At 54.8% G+C, this 19,449-nt stretch overlaps 7 protein-coding genes across 7 annotated transcripts; 4 read left to right on the forward strand and 3 right to left on the reverse strand.

The window, feature by feature from the left end:
* Nucleotides 1-972: 972 nt before the first annotated feature.
* Nucleotides 973-1,257, reverse strand: MGL_3043 (uncharacterized protein; the record flags this gene model as incomplete). The annotated part of the gene is made up of 1 exon (XM_001730005.1): nt 973-1,257. The coding sequence occupies one exon, from the start codon at nt 1,255-1,257 to the stop codon at nt 973-975; it is 285 nt and encodes a 94-aa protein (XP_001730057.1).
* A 1,262-nt stretch (nt 1,258-2,519) lies between these two features.
* On the reverse strand, nt 2,520-3,815 carry MGL_3044 (uncharacterized protein; the record flags this gene model as incomplete). Its single annotated transcript, XM_001730006.1, has 1 exon — nt 2,520-3,815. The coding sequence occupies one exon, from the start codon at nt 3,813-3,815 to the stop codon at nt 2,520-2,522; it is 1,296 nt and encodes a 431-aa protein (XP_001730058.1).
* A 477-nt stretch (nt 3,816-4,292) lies between these two features.
* MGL_3045 (uncharacterized protein) lies at nt 4,293-5,459 on the forward strand (the record flags this gene model as incomplete). The annotated part of the gene is made up of 1 exon (XM_001730007.1): nt 4,293-5,459. One exon carries the CDS (start codon nt 4,293-4,295, stop codon nt 5,457-5,459), a length of 1,167 nt encoding a protein of 388 aa, XP_001730059.1.
* An 838-nt stretch (nt 5,460-6,297) lies between these two features.
* Nucleotides 6,298-12,375, reverse strand: MGL_3046 (uncharacterized protein; the record flags this gene model as incomplete). The annotated part of the gene is made up of 1 exon (XM_001730008.1): nt 6,298-12,375. The coding sequence occupies one exon, from the start codon at nt 12,373-12,375 to the stop codon at nt 6,298-6,300; it is 6,078 nt and encodes a 2,025-aa protein (XP_001730060.1).
* Nucleotides 12,376-13,390: 1,015 nt separating this feature from the next.
* Nucleotides 13,391-16,903, forward strand: MGL_3047 (uncharacterized protein; the record flags this gene model as incomplete). The annotated part of the gene is made up of 1 exon (XM_001730009.1): nt 13,391-16,903. One exon carries the CDS (start codon nt 13,391-13,393, stop codon nt 16,901-16,903), a length of 3,513 nt encoding a protein of 1,170 aa, XP_001730061.1.
* Nucleotides 16,904-17,274: 371 nt separating this feature from the next.
* Nucleotides 17,275-17,925, forward strand: MGL_3048 (uncharacterized protein; the record flags this gene model as incomplete). Its single annotated transcript, XM_001730010.1, has 2 exons — nt 17,275-17,519; nt 17,595-17,925. 2 exons carry the CDS (start codon nt 17,275-17,277, stop codon nt 17,923-17,925), a joined length of 576 nt encoding a protein of 191 aa, XP_001730062.1.
* Nucleotides 17,926-18,569: 644 nt separating this feature from the next.
* On the forward strand, nt 18,570-19,250 carry MGL_3049 (uncharacterized protein; the record flags this gene model as incomplete). The annotated part of the gene is made up of 1 exon (XM_001730011.1): nt 18,570-19,250. The coding sequence occupies one exon, from the start codon at nt 18,570-18,572 to the stop codon at nt 19,248-19,250; it is 681 nt and encodes a 226-aa protein (XP_001730063.1).
* Between the last annotated feature and the right edge of the window lie 199 nt (nt 19,251-19,449).

The following is a 19,449-nucleotide window of genomic DNA, read 5'->3' on the forward strand; positions in this document are numbered from 1 at the left end:
GATTTTTACGAAAGAATAATTTATGGGCAAACGCGTGCCAAAATACGGCATCGTTCCTCTATAGATCACTGTACTAAAAGTGTTATTACATAAGACATTCTCTCATTTCTGCACGGGGATGCACGTATGTCATGAATGTGTTTTATCGGCATCTATTTGCCGCAGCCCATGTCATTGCACGCGAGGCGTGACTTGTCCGACGGGAACAGACAACACTCTTCATCACTCAACTAAGCACACCATGTACCAAAACCAGATGCAAGGCGGCTACGTAAGTGTACGCTAATAGTGTCAAGTTTAACACGCGCCAGTACCCACCTCAGCAGGGTGGCTATGCTCAGGCTGGTCCTATGGGCGGGTCGGTATGTATTGATTTGAGGAGGACAGTGTTGGACTAACTTGTGTAGCCGCTTGACCAGCGTCGCGCACGCGTACATGAGAAGCGTACGTATGAATGTGGATGACTCTGAACTAACGGTACAGACGGTGCTTGCGGTCCATGGTATGCTTTTTCATTTGTGTCTTTGGGGGGACTAACTTATTGAAGCTGTGGCTTCTGTGTGGGTCTGCTTGCTTGCTGGTACGTTGCTAACTTTCGCATATCTGACACTCCGCAGCTGTAAGTGATCTGCAATATATTTTCCCCATGTTTCATGTCTTACGTCTTAGGTCTCGAGGACATTATTTGTGCCGGCTGCCTTGACGCCATCTTCTAAGGCTATTACACATCAATGAAACTTTTGATGCCTACTCAAATCATGGAGTAGTCGCAGATTTCCGTATCTTTATATTAGTGTTACAATCCAGCTGTCAATTAGTTTAACATATCCAAATGCCAAACTTTTGCTTCTTGTTCGTAGGGTGCCGGTCCTGATGCAATGTCATCGTGGTCGTCCCAATGACGTGCTCCACCAACGCTGACAAGACAGTTGGGATCAAGTGGGTGGAACTGCACGCTCCCCACAGCATCTGTTACATAAATATAAAGAACGTAATTAGGTAGTCGAACATACCATTGTGTGCACGCCATTCGTAGATAGGCTTGATGGCATGCATAGACTCTCGACCATGCGCAAAGATCGATGACCATGTCCACACACGTATTAGCCCATGCTCATCACCAGCCACAAGAAACCTGCCACCAGAGTCCATATCAAATCGGAGGCGCTGGTACGTGCTACGAGTGTCACGATGCAGCTTAGCCATAGGAGTCGGACTAGACGAAGGTGGTGTATCAAAATGACAGGGACGGCTCATTCCGTACAAATAACTGGTGTCATACACATAGAGGGCTGATGCACGCCGCAAAGCAACGACGAGGATCTCCGGGTAAATGGGATGCCACGCGAGCTATTCGTCAGTGCAAATTGCTAAAAAAAGCACGACGTACTTGAACAATCCCCTTCCCCTCAGGTACTTGGAAGCCACAAAGACACAATTGCTCCCCTGATAAGTGATTTGAACCTCCAAGCCTGGGTGATGAAGGATCTACGCAGGATTGGACCATATCCGCAAGCCAACCAGGTTCTGTAAGATAGATTCTGATCTTGTTCGAGAATGTGCCGACTGCTGTTACTTCCAAAAGTTCAGGCACCTCCTGAGACTGGAACGTCTTTGGAGAAGATCCAATGGCCAGCGCTGAGACAATGCCGCGATGACCGCCATTCGTTTGTGAAGACGAGCTCATTAAATCAAGAGTCAGATGAGTATTATTGCCAACCGCGCATAATGGAAAAAGGGCCACAGCGTTGGTGATCCCACCATAGAGCCTGGGGTTGATGTCAGCTCAAGACGCTGGATTCTCGTACCATGCACCGTCGCGACGGAGTGCTAGAGAATAAGGCGCAACAAATGCTTCGAGATGATTCACAACTCCATAGGACGCCAGTGTCTGCGAATAAGACATCAATGTTTTTCGTATGAAATTTGCAAGAAGGCATACGTATACTTACTGTTCCACGGAGTGCATCAACGATTCGAACGGGAATATCTCGGCAGCTGATAACATAACACCAGTGCGACGTTTTTGCATCATCCTCATAACCAGCGGTTGGAATAATATACCAAGCAATATCAAGAATTGGTGAAGGAGCTTGATGCCGGCTACAAAGATGCACATTGCTATTATCGCGTGCCCACACGAATATGGCGTGAGTTTCTGACCATGTCAATATTAGCGAGCCATCAGGAGACCTGTACAGTGTTCGAAGGAGTCCCCCCCCCCCCAAAAAAAAATGCAACCTACCACAAAGCACCACGCCAGAAATCATTCGGGTCTGTGCATGACAGAGTGTACTTCAACGACGCGGGCATCTCATGCATACCATGGCAAACCATGTATGAATCTAACCGTACTCGAGTTTGAGCATGTTGTGGAGGGCCTGACAAACTGAGTAGACTGTTGCAAAAGCACATCTCATAGCACAGACACATACACACACACACACATCTGGACGAACCAAAACTATGAAACAGCAAGGGACATTTTTTTGGGAGGGGGTGGGGTATGAACATGTCACCTATTGAGACGTGTTTGGTAAGGAGGCATGAGCGGGAGCCTGTGGCTGCTGGGGGAGTGGGATGCGGCGTTTTCTGCCCCATCCACGACGGATGGCAACACGACGGCGATCCTGCTCAAAAGCACGGGCAGCCTCAAATCCATTGTGGCCGTAACGTCCGATATGCTTGGTTCGGCGCTCATCCGAACGAACGCGCGGTGCATTGCGCACGTATAGCTCCCACGCAAGACCAAACATATCGCCACCAGCCGGGTACGGCGATGGGATGTCCGTGCGGTAGACCACCTCAGTGGATGGCCGCTTACTGTCCCTATTGTTATTGCGCGAGCGAATGATCGAAGTAGACAGAGTTGGATGACGCAGGTAAATCGCTGAGCAAGTTCTGAAACTTACGTCCAAGTAAGGCGGTACAAACAGGAAGGGTGCAGCGAATGGCGGCAAATGGAAAGGAAGGACGCCAGCGGGCAAATCGTTCTGCGCCGAGTGTTGGGATTTTGACCTTTCCTCAGAATGTTCCGCGGTATTGGTGGCAGGCTTCACATCCTCTGATGCGGCAGCAGGGGCTCCTTCGGCAGATTCGCCCGACTCCGATAAAGCCATTCCATTTTCCGCAGAGGCATTGGCTTCGCTACGCTCAGTCATTACGCTTGCATCACCATTCTCCTTAGTGGGAGTTGGTGACTCCTGAACCTCAGGAGGGCTTTTTTTGACAGCATGGCGCTCACGATCGGCTTGCACACGCTTTGCGACGTGCCCATTGAGCATGGGCACACAAGATGGTTCAACAGAGAGAAGATCCCCTGGCTGCAAGAGGTAGCCCGGATCTCTGTGCACATTTCCATTCAGACTAACTTTGCCATGCAGAACAAGTGACCGAGCATAGTACACACTGTGAGCAAAGCAGCAGCGGAAAACGGCTGTGTCGATGCGGCGTTCAACGTCACGCATGAACAGGCTTTTGACCGGCGGCGTGGGAGAATCAAGAGCATGATCACTTTCGTCCGCATCAGACAAAGGCTTTACTGTGCTGAGGAACGAAGGTGCATAACTTGGAAGAGAAGTTGGAAGGAACCAACGTTTGAAACGACGCTCTGGAATCCAGTCGCCATGATAGCCACGAAGCATGCGCTTTGAGCGCCAACGTTGCTGATACATGGTCATACTTGTCTTTGTGAAATTAAGCTCATTTACGAGACGACCCGTGGATGAGCGAGCAATCAGATTGTACAAGTTCCTAGGCGACCATGACATGCGTGGGATGGCCGACTCAGGACGGAACAAATTGGCCTTTCTCATGGTGGGGATGAGCAGTGCCAAACAACTGAATTTCTGTGCGAGCGAGGCTCGTAGGGACGAACAGCACGTTGGGTAGGCGCAAGCGACAACGACGACGACACCGCTGACGACGACGAACAGCCGATGCTTGCTTAGGCGTGTTGTACACTCGGCCAGCAGAGCAGCAGGAAAAAGAAGTCGATGTCCTCATCATGACACATCCTCCACAACATCAGGATGAGGCCACGTGCTACGAACGTACCTGCAGGGATGGCGTGCTACAGGGGCACATGCTGCAACACGCGTGTAAGATTGGGTGAAGCTGGCTTTACAGCAGCAGCACCGGCCGGTGCCAGCAGAGCGCGCACGACCCGTTCGCCAAACTGGATGACGCGGAGTGGGCAGGTGGGGGCGGATGAACGAGGGGCAGGGGTTGGAATTGCAAGAAGCACGGACGGAATCTTCTTACCCACCCACACTCAACAACCTCATACTGCCATGTCGAGCCAACAGGTGCTGCCAGAGGGACACTTCTTGTTCACGTCGGAGTCGGTCGGTGAAGGACACCCAGACAAGATCTGTGACCAGATCTCTGATGCCATCCTGGATGCGTGTTTGCAGCAAGACCCGAACTCGAAAGTCGCTTGTGAGACGGCGGCCAAGACGGGTCTGATCCTTGTGTTCGGAGAGATCACGTCGAAGGCGCAGCTTGATTATCAGAAGATCATCCGTGACACGATCAAGGAGATTGGTTACGACTCGTCTGACAAAGGATTCGACTACAAGACATGCAACGTCATGGTCGCTATTGAGCAGCAGTCGCCTGATATTGCGCAAGGTCTGGACCACGGTGAACTGGAGTCACATGGTGCTGGTGACCAGGGTATCATGTTTGGTTATGCTTCGGATGAGTCGCCGGAATTGATGCCGTTGACTGTCGTTTTTGCACACAAGCTGAACCATGCGTTGTCGGCTGCACGTCGCAACGGCCACCTGCCGTGGCTCCTGCCTGACACAAAGACGCAGGTTACGATTGAGTACAAGAAGGACGGTGGCGCTGTTGTGCCTGTGCGTGTGGATACAATTGTCGTGTCAACGCAGCACACAGATGACGTGTCGACAGAGGAGCTGCGTGAAAAGATCAAGTCGGAGATTATCGAGAAGGTGATCCCCTCGAACATGCTTGATGAGCGCACCGTTTTCCATATCCAGCCATCAGGTCGCTTTGTGATTGGTGGTCCACAGGGTGATGCTGGTCTGACGGGCCGGAAGATCATTGTCGACACGTACGGTGGCTGGGGTGCTCACGGCGGTGGTGCATTCTCCGGCAAGGACTTTTCGAAGGTCGACCGCTCGGCTGCTTACACGGCGCGCTGGATTGCCAAATCGCTTGTACATGCGGGCCTTGCTCGTCGCGCGCTTGTGCAGCTGTCGTACGCCATTGGTGTAGCTGAGCCGCTCTCGATCTACGTCGACACGTATGGAACAAGCTCCAAGAGTGATGCGGAGCTTGTTCAGATTATCCGCAACAACTTTGACCTGAAGCCAGGTGTCATTGTGCGTGACCTTGAGCTGCAGAGGCCCATCTACCGCCAGACTGCCTTTGGCGGTCACTTTGGTCGCTCAGAGTTCTCTTGGGAGCAGCTGAAGCCGCTCAAGTTCTAAAAAAAATAAGTTGCATACCTCTCATCCGCCAGGATGGTCACTTGCCACACTCCATTGCCTGTCGTTTCGCTCCCGATTCAACATCGTTTCCTTACTTCAATCGCTCTTTCCGTGTACAAGTTGGCTAGTGAGAAGGGTGGGTTGGTGTATGCTGCTCGCTTACCCGTTTGTTGTTTGTTTGCTACGTGCCCTGACATGTGCAACGACAAGGCCTCAACGACCGCCAACTGCATCTTGACGCTCCAACACCTGATCCCAACTTGGCCCAAGTATCCCTGACTCCCGTGTCCTTTTTTTTTCACCTTTTTTTATGAGTTTGAATCCTTGGTGCATTGTGGTGCGTTGTGCACCCATCTCATAAGTTGCGTTTTTCACGTCAACCGTGTTCATATACAACAAGAATAGATCTAATAGTCGGAATATTTATACTACGAGAGGTTCAAGGAGACTTAGCGAATTGGAATGTATGTGGTAGGGGACGACGATACAAGGCATTGGACGGGGAACACAACCTACCAGTGTGCATGCTACACGCAAACGAACGTCGTGTCGATTCGCGAGATGCGGTTGTCAAGACAGCGTGTCATTATGGCTCTTGCGTACATACACTAGAAGAAATGCCTACATGGAATGCTTAGCTAAAAAACAGATATCAAAAACAGTTATTAGGAAACAGGCAAATGAACAAGAATAACAGCATGAAACAAGAGCAAGACGGAACGAATGAAGGTGAGAAAAAGAAGGGATTATGCATCAATCAGGCTTAGGGAAGACGAGAGGATCCACGACAAGCTCCCGAAATGATGATTCTTTGGCAGCGACAGACGAGATCCATCCTTTAGCGGTTCAGTGCACTGGAGACAGCTTCGCGGAAGCTACGCAGCAAACGATCGACCAGCTCCGTCCTTGGCGCTGGAGCAGGCTCTTTCGGCAGGAACGGTTCGCGGCGCATATGCCCGTCGCCATCGCCGAACACTTGGATACTAAAGTCGGCCTCTGTATCGCCGGCAGCCCACCGACTAGCAATTTCCATTTGACGACCACGTTTCCTCCGAGCAGCCTCGACGAGAGCCACGATCTCGGCCTTGATGTTCGGGTCCAAGTGCGTGTGATTTGACAAGACGTCGACATTGAGTGAGTTGAACTTATCAAGATTGGTCGAGCGCAAGGCGGTGGTCACCTCTTCCACGCTTGGGTCTGTCTCATGCATGACCGAGGAGGGCGGATCCCATATACTGGCGAGATCCTCTGAGCCGACACCGACGCTCATGGCCAAGTGACGGAACCAAGCAAATGTGCTGAACACGGTTGGATCGACATGCGACCATCGATGAAGGAAATCGTACAGGCCCGGTGCACTTCGGTCCAGGAACGAGGCTAATGTGTTGATGGAACGGGCTGGGTCCTGCACACGCGCGCGAAGACTCTCAAGAAGGTCAAAGAGACGCAGGAGGAATACGTGCAGGTCCATCAAGTCTTCGCGTATGCCTTTGACACGATGCAGGCGTACGAGCGCCTCGAGCAGGGGCTCTAGCAGGACTGTAAGTGCATCGAGGATCGTTGGGTCTTGCAACATGCCGCGGATCTGTGTCACGTCGCGGTGCAGTGAATACAGGCGCAGCACACGCTGCAAGTTGACAATGAGTGTGAAGCCGGGGCTTGTGTTGCCTTTCTTGCGGATGGCCGTTGGATGCGAGTTCATGAAGTCGGTGTACTCGCGAGAGGCAGCAATGACGCGCTGGACGTCTGTCTTGCTGAGCTTGGGAGCGTCGGACCCGCGGACAATCGCAGCGACGAGCGGGATCCCGGCCTTGACGGCGTGCTGCCGCACGAGGCGCTTGAAATCTTCGGGGCTCTCGACGTACATGCGAAGCTTGCGGACCATTGTGTCAGACTCGATGGCCTGCTGTAAGGCACGCAGGTCCTCGTCCATGACGACCGGGTTGTCTTCGAATACGATCTGGAAGAGCGCATGAAAGAACCGGTTGCGCAGGAACTGCTTCTGCCACTCGGCCACCATCTGCACGGCAGGTAGACGCATTGCATTTGCCAGCTTGCGCCATGGAATTGCGTCGATCATGTCACGGGCACGAGCGAGATTCGCACGAGACTGGTCGCCCTGGACAAAGATGCCATAGAGGAAGCGAGCTGCCTGCAGATTGCCCCAAGCCCACATCATCTGGTACGACGATGGCAGGTTCGCGTAGGACGACGTGGCCTTCAGCGCATCGAACATCTTCAAGAACCCATCTCCATCGACGCAGTCGACCCAGATGCGTTGCTGCACGCGGCGGATACTTAGCACGCTTTCACCGGCCATTTCCGCATCCTTTTCGCGCTCTTCGATGCGGCGACAGTCGACTCGGCGGCGCTCTGCGATATTCAGCAGCTCGTTGGTATCGAGCTCGCGGTCGTTGAAGCAGCCGATGCTCAGGAAGGCACGCACTTCACTGCTGTCTGCAATGCTGCGGATGGCAAGGGTATCACGCAGCCACGAACGCAGGAGGCGGCGGTCCACCTCGAAGCGCGGCATAGAATGAGAACGAGGGCCGTACAGCGGCTTGAGGATGTCAGCTGCAGTCATGCCAGGCGGTGGCCGAGACGTGCTAAGTGATGCAGGGTGTTCGCTGCTGTCAGTGTAATACGAGGCAGAGTCCGCATAGCTGGTGCCAGAGCCAGAGCCAGAGTCGAAGACCGAGCCGGAGCCAGAGACTGAGCCTGATTCCGCGTTGCCTTTGGCGTACGACGACGCACGCGTGTAGTACGATTCCGAGTCAGCACTGCGAGTGTCATCCGACGCATCCATCGCTTGCTTCTCAAGCTCGATGCGGCCCGGCAGACGCGGCAGCGGGCGCACATGCACAAAGGGGCCTAGTTCATGTGCGAGCTTCGCACGGAACTCGTCCCAGTCGCGGTCGTTCCGGACGACGAATTCATCCATGCGGTTCGGCCGGCGGATCCGCAGCAAGAAGTCGCGTTCTCGGTGTGAGTGCTCGCGCACAGCGACAATGTCGACTTCAAAGCCGCCAAAGCGCAGACGGTCGGTGGGGCGCCGGTAACACACGAACGCCTCGGGTGGGAGGAGCTTCGCGTTGGGCCATGGCAGCGAGCGATTGTGCACCGGCTCCGCGCCATAGTAGGGACTACCTGGGCCCACACGCAGCACGGCGGTGATGTAGCGGGTGGACCACTTTTTGATGAGCTGCATGATAGATGACGTGAACGACTGTCCCATGAATGGCATGCCGTCGCTCTCACCGAGTCGATCGACCGTCGCACTGAGAGAACGAGCCTGAATCTCACGAGCAATCGGCATGATGGCCGAGAAAAAGTACATGCGTGCTACGGCCGACTTGTTCGGCATGCGAGGACCATTCTTGCTCTGTTCCGGCGGGACAAACAGGGGGAATGTACAAAAGGCATTCCGGAGTAAGAATCGTAGTAGTGGCAAATCCAACGGAGGCGGATGGGGATCATACACGTCCCGACGGAACACATCTTCGTCGTCTGTGAGTCCAAGCGCTGCTGCGCTGGACGAGTCGGAGAAATCGCCGGCGCGTGAATCTGAGTCGGACCTGGCTGGTCGGCGACCAGCCTTGCGCGGCTGCAGCTGATCCGAATCCATGGGGCGATCGAACGAGCGCATGACAAACAGCCGGTCCCACTCCCATGTCAGCTCCTTGCTGATCATTTCGCGCAAAAAGTAGTGTGTCTCCTCCGCCGACAGGTCACGCAAGAGCCATGGCCGCCGAGACGCTGGCGGCTGTTTCTTTGCTTTCGAGCCTGACAGCTCGGCCTGCTCCTCGGAATCTGTCTCCGTCGGCGCGACGGAAGGTGTCAGTAGATACTTGCTCGGATCGCGCAGCGCTCGAGGCGTTCGCTGCTTGCTACCGGTGCGACCTTTGGGCGCTTTTTTCTCCAGGTTGCGGAAACTCATGGGCGCCTCGTGCTTCTTGCGATGCGTGCGGTTCGGCGTGGGAGATGCTTTGGGCGTTGGCAGCACTGGCGGCACAGGAGGAACGGGTGGCACGTCCTTGGCCTTGGACCGGCTCTTGTGTGCACTACGGCGTTCAGGCGACATCCCATGCGAAGTGTGGGTGCGGGCAGAACCCCTAGCGCGAGCCGGCGAGCCTCGGTTTCCTGTGCCCGCGCGAGTCACACGATGTGCCGAGCGTCTAGCCGCACGCAGGCCAGGCATGGGCGTACCGGAGCGAATCGAAGCGTTGTGGACGGTGAAAAAGTCACTGGAAGTAGTGGAATCGGTCGGCTTGTGCTGCTTCGGCGTCTTGAGCTCCGCCATCGTGCGAACGGCCGGCATGGTAGACGACGAGTCTGAGTCACGCTGCCCACTCAGCGGCCCCGTGCGCGGCATGAGGGGACTCGACGGTTGCCCGCCAGACGCAGCCTCACCATCAAACAGGCTAGGCTCAATGCTCTCAGGCCGACGGATCTCGCGCGAGAAGCGGTCTAGTGCATTGCCATCCGCGAAGGGATCCACGAACTGTGGCACACGACCACTCGTTTCGTCGCGCAGCACGGCATTGTGCGGACGTGAGCTAGTTGCGCGTGAGTACAACGCATTGGCTGCACTGCCGGATCGAGTGTCGGTTTGGGAGTCCGGCAATGTCGAGTCGATCGTCGATGCATCGCCAACGCCGCCCTGCGCATGCTGCATTGGCAGCAGCTGCCTTGACATGGCGGGTGAGGTTGGCACGGAGCCCATCATCGATGTGTCCACAAACACATCAGAAACCGAGGCTGGCGACCTCGCGAGAGCGGCCGAACCAGCCCCGACGCCAGCGGCACCAGCGGGGCCATGGCCTACGGGAATGCCACGGCTCGACAATGTCGGCGAGAGTATGTGTGGCGACACAGCCGCCATGTTCCTGTACTGCGGCATGACTTGTGCGTAGCGCGATGACGCGCTTGTCATATGTGGCATGCCTCGGAATGGTCCCGGCGTTCGGAATTCTGGCGACGCCGTGGCTCGCACTGGCGTCGCTACAGACGCAGCAGTTCCTGCTGATGCAGTGAATGGCGCGCCGACCGACGGTTCACGCTCCGTGTCTGTGTCGATCTCTGTTTCTCGCTCAACGTCGGACTCCGTACGGAACGAATCATCGCCGTACAGGCCGGGGCGTTCCGTGAGGGTGCTGCTTGCTTGATCCGAGTATGCCTCCGTAGTCGTGCCCATGTACGAGTCGCTCCGCTCACTCTCAGCCAGGTCGTTGTGTGTCGCCGCAGCAGCCGATGCAAGCACTGGTGCGTTTGTGCTTTGCATGGGAGCCCCACCCGGATGCGAGTCAGGGCCATAACGCGGATTCGTCGGCGGACGAGGTTTATGCGGCCTGCCGGGCGCCGCGAGCGCAGGCATGGCACGGCGGTCATTCGATGCGAGCGGTGGATTCGCCGCCCGTTGTTGCACTGGCAGGGAGTCCGGATTCATTACCCGCATGCCTGAAGGACCTGCCGGCCCGGTGGGCACGCCAGGCCGATGTGCTGGCGCCTGGTCGGCCCCCAACACTCGGGCACCGCCTCCGATCGGTGGGGCCACTTTGAAGCCGTCAATTGGAGGAGCTGGTCTCGCATCCGGCATCCCATGAGAGACATTACCCATAATGGCAGCCTGGGCATCTTGCCGAAGGTCCCGGGCATTATCACGACGTTGCGAAATAGATCGGCGAAGTGACGTTTGTTCTTGACGGTCCATCGTTGTCTTTCGCTTTTGACCCAAGATGGGAAGTCGGCGTAGAAGCGACATTTTTGGCTGCGGCGCAGGCTCCTGTCCAGGCTCCTGCTTGCGACGCAGACTATGGAGAAATATGCCTTTTCTTTGACCACCATGAGTGACATGTGCCGGTGCTTCGCGACCTTCCATAGAGCGAGCCGCTTTGGTCGGGGCAGCAGCGGCGGCAGCAGCGGTTCCAGTTCCAGTTCCAGCTCCCGCTCCAGCTCCCGTTGCTAGAGCTCCTACGTCCGAAGCACCTGGACGAACGCCTGCCGAAGAAGGAGAACCAGGGTCACCGGTTCTCGACAAGGACAGCGCACTAGCATTCGGACTGGGCATCTCATCTGAGAGCGTTTCCGTAAAGTCACTGGCGTACTCATCGCCGTACTCCTCTGGCTCTTCCAAGTCACGATCGACCGGTTCATCGTCGTACATGTAATCATCGTCATAGTCTTCGTACGTCGACGGGTATCGCTCGGTCTCATCGACCTCACTCTCCTCCAAACTCTGCAGGGAAGGATCAAAGGCCCGATGGGAATTCCCGTCAGGCAAAGAGCCGTGCCCGATGCGTACATCATCCGTGGTATCATCGTCGTATTCGTAGCCAGTCACATCACCCTCGTCATAGCCAGTGCCTTCAGAGTATTCGTCGCCATAGCCAGTGACCGTGCCTTCAGAGTAAGCGTCATCGTCGTAGCCGGTCTGCTCCGTGTACGCATCGTCTTCATAATCATAGCCGGTCTGCTCCGTGTACCCGTCGTCGTATCCTGTTTCGTCTGAATACACACCATCTTCTTCTTCGCCCTCGTCGCCATATCCAGTGACTTCCGTGTGTGTGTCTTCTCCATCATGCCCTGTCCGTTCACCATACCCAGCATCCTCGTCGTCGTACAATTCATCTTCGTATGATTCATCGTCGTCGTATGGGTCGTCGTCTTCATCGACATCGCGTTCTTCATCCAAATAGCCTGTACGCTCTGACACGTCCTCATCGTATGGATCATACCCATAATCTGTGCTCGCGCGACGGACACCCTGCAACGGTGAGGTGCCTACGGCCGCAGGTTCCGCAGCGCGATTCAACGCCGCATGTCTCGACAGCACGTGCTCTGGCGGCTGCTGGTCCCCGACTTCGGCTTGGTTCTTGCGCAGCCGCGGAATGTTCATGGCATTGAGTGCTTTTCGCATCGTGGGTATTGTAACGAGGTGACACGATCTTCCACCACTGAGTGGATGCCAGCACTAGCAGTGAGTGTGAACCGTGACCACCGACTGAATAAAGCAAAAGGGGAGGTTATAGACAAGCGTGTGCGAGTGTCTGTAGGAGCGTCACGAAAAGGAATGTATGCGTCGTGCGCACCACAATCAATGACGTAGGGCACGCGTGAAAATTGAGATGGTGTCGAACGTCCTGGACAACGTCTCGAAAAGATGAACCGAAATTTTGGCCCAGCCTATCTTAGCCCAGCTCAGGTTCGTTCGCGCGCGCGCGCGCGCGCGCGAACCTGAAATTCTTTGAAACGCTTACGACACCGTTCCATCAGCGGGAGGGCGTGTCGGCGGCCCCAGAATCTGGGGAGATCCGCAGTGATGAACTGCGAGCACATGCACGGCAAGGATGGATAGACATCTAGTATAGCCAATCACATTCGCATAGTATGTGTCTGCGTACATGTAACAAGAATCAACTGTGCTTTCATGTGCCTCCACAGGAGACCCTTGCGTAGGCCCAACGCGCAAACTCCCGCGTAGTTTCACCCCACCGCAACATCAAGCCACGTGTTACGGCGCGTATTCCTCGTGAGGCACATCTTCGCAGCTCGCCTGCCCCCACTGTGACAGGAGAAGGAGTTGTCTGCGTGCGCGCCTCCATTCATCGTTGGATCGGGGGCTAAGTCTCTTTGTTCTTCATTTCCCCACTTTCTCTCGCGCCGAGTCATTGGCGTTGTGCACGTGATGTGCGAGCACGACCGATGACGTGCTCACACGCACACCGTGGCGACACTGACGCAGGCGGGTGGGAGAAGGTCCGGCACTCGTGCTAGCTGTTCTGGCCGAGGATTGAAAACATCCGCTCTTACACTGCCTCGTAACCACAGCAGCGGAAGAACAGTGGCGTAAGGCCGTTGATTTGTGCACGTTTTCAACTTCGTCACTTTCACTAGGGCTGTGTGCCGAAGCATCAACTCACTGAGACACATCCATGTCCTCTACTAGGACTTCAGCGCTCAACGGCGCAGCCCTCTTTGCTGGTGGCGCTGTGGTGGGCACGGCTTTGTATACGCTCGCTCGTTCCCTCGTAACTGCGTCAGGTCGCGGTGGGGACCGGTCCTCCGAAGCAGGTACCACTCCTGCACTCCAACACAATGTTGATGATCGACAGAAGGCTCTGGAGGCCACAACCCTCCGTGCACCTGCCGAGTCTGTAGACAAAGAGGGGCTTTTTGTGGCGCCGACATCGAACTTGGATGCTACGTACGACAATGTTGGCGTCATGGGTGTGCCGAATGAACCCCGCGCATCGCAGCCACTCGTTCAGCCGCAAGACACGCATATTCAGCTGGGACTGAACGCAGCGGGCCAGCGAAATGTGCATGAGCTCCCTGACTTGAGCAAAAGTATGCTTACGCTTAGCCTTCTCGTGATTGAAATGCTTGCCCTCGAGCACAGCGGCACCATCTTTACGTACGAAAGCAGCGCCACAGGCTTTGGAGCATTCTGCGAATCGCGCTCCAACGACACCAATGTCGCTGTGCACCCTATGCAGACTCGTGCCGGCGCTGGCCAGGCTGTCGCTGGTTTCCTTGCTGGAGAAGGCAGTGCTGCGACGCCAGCAGGTGGTCGCTCGACAGTGACAGTGCTCACCAACGCTGCGGGCTTCTTGGCCATGGGTCCATCGCTCGCTACGATCGACGCCGCTAACGCTGACCTCGTCGTTCACGTGTCGGGCGTGAACCAAGCCATCCATGAGGACCTGGCCGTCACGAATGACTATGCGTCGACGCTCGCGACTGCCTCCATGCTAGGACATGCGGGCTTCGAAGTTCTCTTGTCTGCATCGCGTCAAGAAGCGATCGACATGGCCCACTATGCATACACGCGTCGAGATAAGCGTGCGCTCGTCCACATCTTTGACGGTGCTTACTCTGCGTGCGAGATGGGCCTCTTGTCGCCACCATCTAGTCAGGTACCTACACCGTTTGCTTATACGGGTCCAGCAGCGCCCGAGACGGTGTTGTGTATGCCAAATGGCGCCATGTCGTTGCGTGCGCGCACGCTCCTCCTCTCTTTGCCTAGCGCCCTGCGTAGCAAGCTAGGCATCGTCAGTGTGCGTGTGCTGTGCCCATGGGATGACGTGGCTCTGCGCGAAGCTGTGCCGACGAGCGTTCAGACAATCCGTGTGGTGGAAGAGGCATTTTCTTCCACGGACGGTGCAATTTATTCGAATACACTCGAATCTGTCCTGAGTGGCGCATTTGCGGAGCAAGTGCCGAATGTCCAGTCGCTCGTGCGTGCCCCCGGTCAGCACATTGGATTGGCGGCTTGGTACGAGATCCTGCAAGCGGCTGCTTCTCAGCCATCGACGCCACTCACATTCACAACCATTTTGGAGCGTGCGAACCAGTCAGCAACCAACGTAAAAGATCTCACGCCATTGTCTGGCTCGCACCTCATCACGTTCTTTGGCTCTGATCATGGTGTGACACTCGAGGCCGCTTCCCTGCTGACTCGCGCTCTGTATGAAAATGGCAAGCATGTTCGTATGCTTTCTCGCTTCGACAACTTTGCAGCAGGCGGTGCTGTGCGCACGGATATTGTTGTGTCCGACCGTCAAGGTTTGGATATCCCGATGGATCTCCTCGCACGCGATGGTGCCTCCCACGTCGTCATAGTGAGTGAACCGTCCACACTGCTCTCTGGTTACAAGCTCTTCGATGCTTTGCGTGACAATGGTACTGTGCTCTTGAATGCTTCCAACTGGACTCCAGACGACGTCAGTGCGTCGCTGTGCGATGCTGACAAGGCGCTTTTGGCTAAAAGGCACGCGAACGTGTTTGTCGTCGATGCCCTAAACTCAGCTCAGTGCCTGCTTGATAGTACAGCTACTGCCTCGTCTAACGGCAGTGGGAAGACGAAGGACGGTCGTCCTCTCGCTGCGGCAGACTTGGCTGCATCCGCCGTTCTGACGAGCGTCATTGTCGCCGAGCCGACGCTTGCGTCAAACCTGAAGAAAGCTGTGTTCTTGCGTGATCAGTCCATGCACTCTGTATTGGCTGATAGAACAGCGTCTGTTCCTACCGACACTTGGAATGCGGCTTCTATTTCGTCTGACGACGAGTCCGACGAGGCCACCGGCATCCGACAGGCGCACTTGTCGTACAACGGCTTGTATGCAATAACGAAGCATTCGGGTAATGAGAGTCAAGTGACACGTGCATCGTGGGCTTTGGCTGCATGGCAACTCATGTTCCGCGAGGCTTATGATTTGGATGACAAGGCATTGCGCCCCGACTTGCCAGAAAAGACCTACAACATCACCGTGGCTGTGAACAAGCGCTTGACACCTCTCGACTACGACCGGTACCTATTCCATATGGAGCTGGACACCACTGGCACTGACCTGCGCTACGAGGTGGGTGAGGCACTTGGTGTGCATGGGTGGAATGACGAGAAAGAGGTTGAAGACTTTGTGCGCTGGTGTGGCTTGTCTCCCGACGAGCTGGTCTACGCGCCGAGTGTCACACGCCCAGGTTCATGGGAAAGTCGGACGGTCTTCCAGACGCTTCAGCAAAACCTTGACATCTTTGGCAAGCCTCCGAAAAGCTTCTACGAGGCCCTGGGCAAGATCGTGCGTAGCAAAGACGAGGCCCGTTGGCTCCGTTTCATCAGCTCGAACGAAGGCAACTCGACGTTCAAGAAGCTGTCCGAGTCTGAAACGGTGACATATGTGGATGTACTGCACATGTTCCCGACGGCCGACTTGAACATCGACTGGCTCGTGAAAAACATTGAGCCCATCAAACCGCGTCACTATTCGATTGCCAGTGCACAAGTGGCTGTCGGAAACTCCGTGCACTTACTCATTGTCACTGTTGATTGGAAGACACCCCATGGTAGCCCTCGCTTCGGCCAATGTACTCGCTACCTGGCCGGCTTGAAGCCTGGCACAAAGGTGACGGTGAGCTTGAAACCGTCTGTCATGAAGCTTCCGCCTCTCGACTCGCAGCCGATCATCATGGCGGGTCTCGGTACAGGTGCGGCGCCGTTCCGTGCCTTTCTCCAAGCTCGCGCTTACAAGAAGAGCCTGGGCCATGAAGTGGGGCCGATGTATTACTATTTCGGCTCGCGACACCGCGCCATGGAGTATCTGTACGGAGAAGAACTCGAGGCATATGTCCAAGACGGTCTGCTGACACATTTGGGCTTGGCGTTCTCTCGCGACCAGAAACAGAAGGTGTACATTCAGCACAAAATCATCGAGGATGGCAAACAGCTCGCGAAGCACCTCGTGCCTGACATTGACTCAACGGACAACAAGGTTGTTCGCGACGAAGACAAGGGTATCTTTACTCTTTGTGGTCCCGTGTGGCCAGTGCCAGATATCCAAGAGGCCCTTGTTACTGCCTTTACCGAATATGGCTGGTCAAGAGAGCAAGCTGAAGAAAAGATTGCCGATCTGAAGGAAGAAGAGCGCTACGTGCTGGAAGTCTACTGAGAAAGAAAAAGACAAATTGATATAGCCCTCTGATAGCCAGATACATCATGTCTTTCCTTGGCCCTATTTTCTGCACTGTTCCGATTCAGATCTCGAATCTGCGTCTCGACTCGCTCGTCGCCAAGCATTCTGAGTGTCGCAGAGCTTTGGCCATAGCAGTGCATGATCGCGTCCGTACAAAGCCTCCACATTGTCCCCTGCCGCACAGATTGCCACTAAGCACTCCCGTTAATGCGGAGTGCGCGTCGTCAACGAGGATGGAACTGTCCACGTGATTTGTATCATTTTATAGTTCTAACGATGCGCGCGAAGGTAGCTAGCTCTACAACGTGTTCGGAGCACCAGTGTGCTTGACTCCTACCACTAACGCGATGGCGACTGTCAACCAGAAGATCTTCCGCACGGCGAATGCGCCGGCTGGTGCTCCATCTGAGGCCGAGACCACGGTCTGCCAGGCTCTCATTGATCTTGAGTCGCACATCCCTGAGCTGAAGATGGAGCTGCGTCCTCTTCAGGTCAGTGCCGTGAAGGAGGTCGACGTCAAGGGCGGCAAGAAGGCCTACGTGATCTTTGTGCCTATGCCCCAGCTCAAGGCTTTCCACAAAATCCAGTTGAGGTATGTACAACTCCAATGACCCTATTGTCGTTGTCTTTTCTGGGTCATGTTCTTTTTGCAACTAACACCAAACAGGCTCACACGTGAACTCGAGAAGAAGTTCTCGGATCACCACGTCGTGTTCATTGGCCAGCGTCGCATCCTCAGCAAGCCTTCCAGCCACAGCCGTGCTAAGCAGCCTCGGCCCCGTAGCCGCACTCTCACCTGGGTGCACAACGCCATCCTGGAGGACCTTGTGTTCCCAACTGAGATTACTGCCAAGAGCCTGCGCGTGTCGACTGACGGTAGCAAGCTCGTGCGCTGCTCGCTCGACTCGAAGGATGCAACCAGCCTGGAGTACAAGCTCGAGACGTTCTCGAGTGTGTACCGTAAGCTCACGGGCAAGGACGTGGCTTTCATGATCTAAATCTGTTAGGGTTTTTGTTTCATGAGGGCTACTCGCACGTATGTGTGCTTGGGTGAATGCGCGACTATGTGACATGATTTTTTCGGTGACAGTCGCTTTGGTGTGCATGCGTGTGAATTTGCCTGCTCGTAACTTATTGACCCTTTCTTTTCCTATGACTGCGTGGTGGTGCTATTATGTGAGAGCGCATTTCGTTTGCTCTGCACGCATACGCTCCTGCGCTGATTAAACTCTCGTCCTACTGCCTGTGGTGCTTTGTCCTTTTAACACATATGCTTCAGTCATACCCTGTAGTCGGACGTATACGCTTCACCCTCCCAAAAATAAAATCCGAATGTTTTCGTACGCGAACCGAGAGGACTTTTTTCGTGTAATTAGTCTGTTTCTCCGGTCAAATCAAAGCTGGACGTGCTCTTTTTTGGTGATCTGGCGCCTGCAGCAGCGGTCGGGATAACTGTCACCTATGATGACATCGACGCCGTGCGGTGATAATAATCACGTGATTCAAGCACGCCATCCTCACAGATCGAGCACAACTTTGGCATCATGAATGGTGTAACAGCTGATGGCCCGAGATAGACGAGCAGTCGTGCGACACAACTCTCTTGCGTACGATATCCTTCGTCACAAGCAGAGCAACTGAGATGACTAGCGTACAAAAAAAGATTGGAATTTGGTTTAACAAGACCTCGAAGCGTTCATCAAGTGACGGAGAACTTTCCGATGATAGCTCGAACGGTGTCGGATCGATTGCCGGCGACAACGAGCGCGTGTATACATCACCAGCCGTCGTTGAGTCTATCCGGCACGGGAAGAATGCAACAACAAATAAGATCGAGTTCTTCTCCAAAGATCTTCCTTTCTTTTGGCTCAACAACGCATCAGACCACCCTGTAGTACTGGACGGCGTGCGATACCCAACCGCAGAACACTTGTTTCAAGCGCAGAAGTTCATTGATCACCGTCCCGATATCGCCAACAAGATCCGCAAAGCGTCAAATGCCGTTGAAGCGATTCATATTGCTCGTACATTCTCCCGAGACGTCCGAGCCGACTGGATCAAGGATGGCGTCAATGTGTCGACCATGCGTATGGTGCTTTTGACAAAGTTCATGCAGTACTCTGACTTACGCCTTGCGCTTCTCGAAACAGGAGATGCTGAAATTGTTCACGCAAGCCCCAACGATGCATTCTGGGGCTCCGCCGCTGCACCGAACTCAGTCGGTCGGGGTCGTAATATGTTGGGTCGAACTATTATGCAAACCCGAGAGCTACTACGCGTAGCTGCTGGCGTCGGTGCTAACAGCGGCACCCGAACTGTATAATCCTAATTCAAAGTATGCTTAGCTGTTTCTGTATAATACTAATTGTTCCAACCCCTTCGCTTTTTATTTCCCTATCTCGCGATGTTACAATGTAGACGGGTGTTCGATAGTGAGACGAACTACCAACTATTCTGTCAAGGTGCCACCGCGGGCAGGTCGTACGTATCTCCCCTCCAGTGAAAGACTTTCAATGTGCGCG

This window comes from Malassezia globosa (assembly GCF_000181695.2).
Source record: "Malassezia globosa CBS 7966 chromosome Unknown mgl_sf_7.1, whole genome shotgun sequence".
Lineage (NCBI taxonomy): Eukaryota > Fungi > Basidiomycota > Malasseziomycetes > Malasseziales > Malasseziaceae > Malassezia > Malassezia globosa.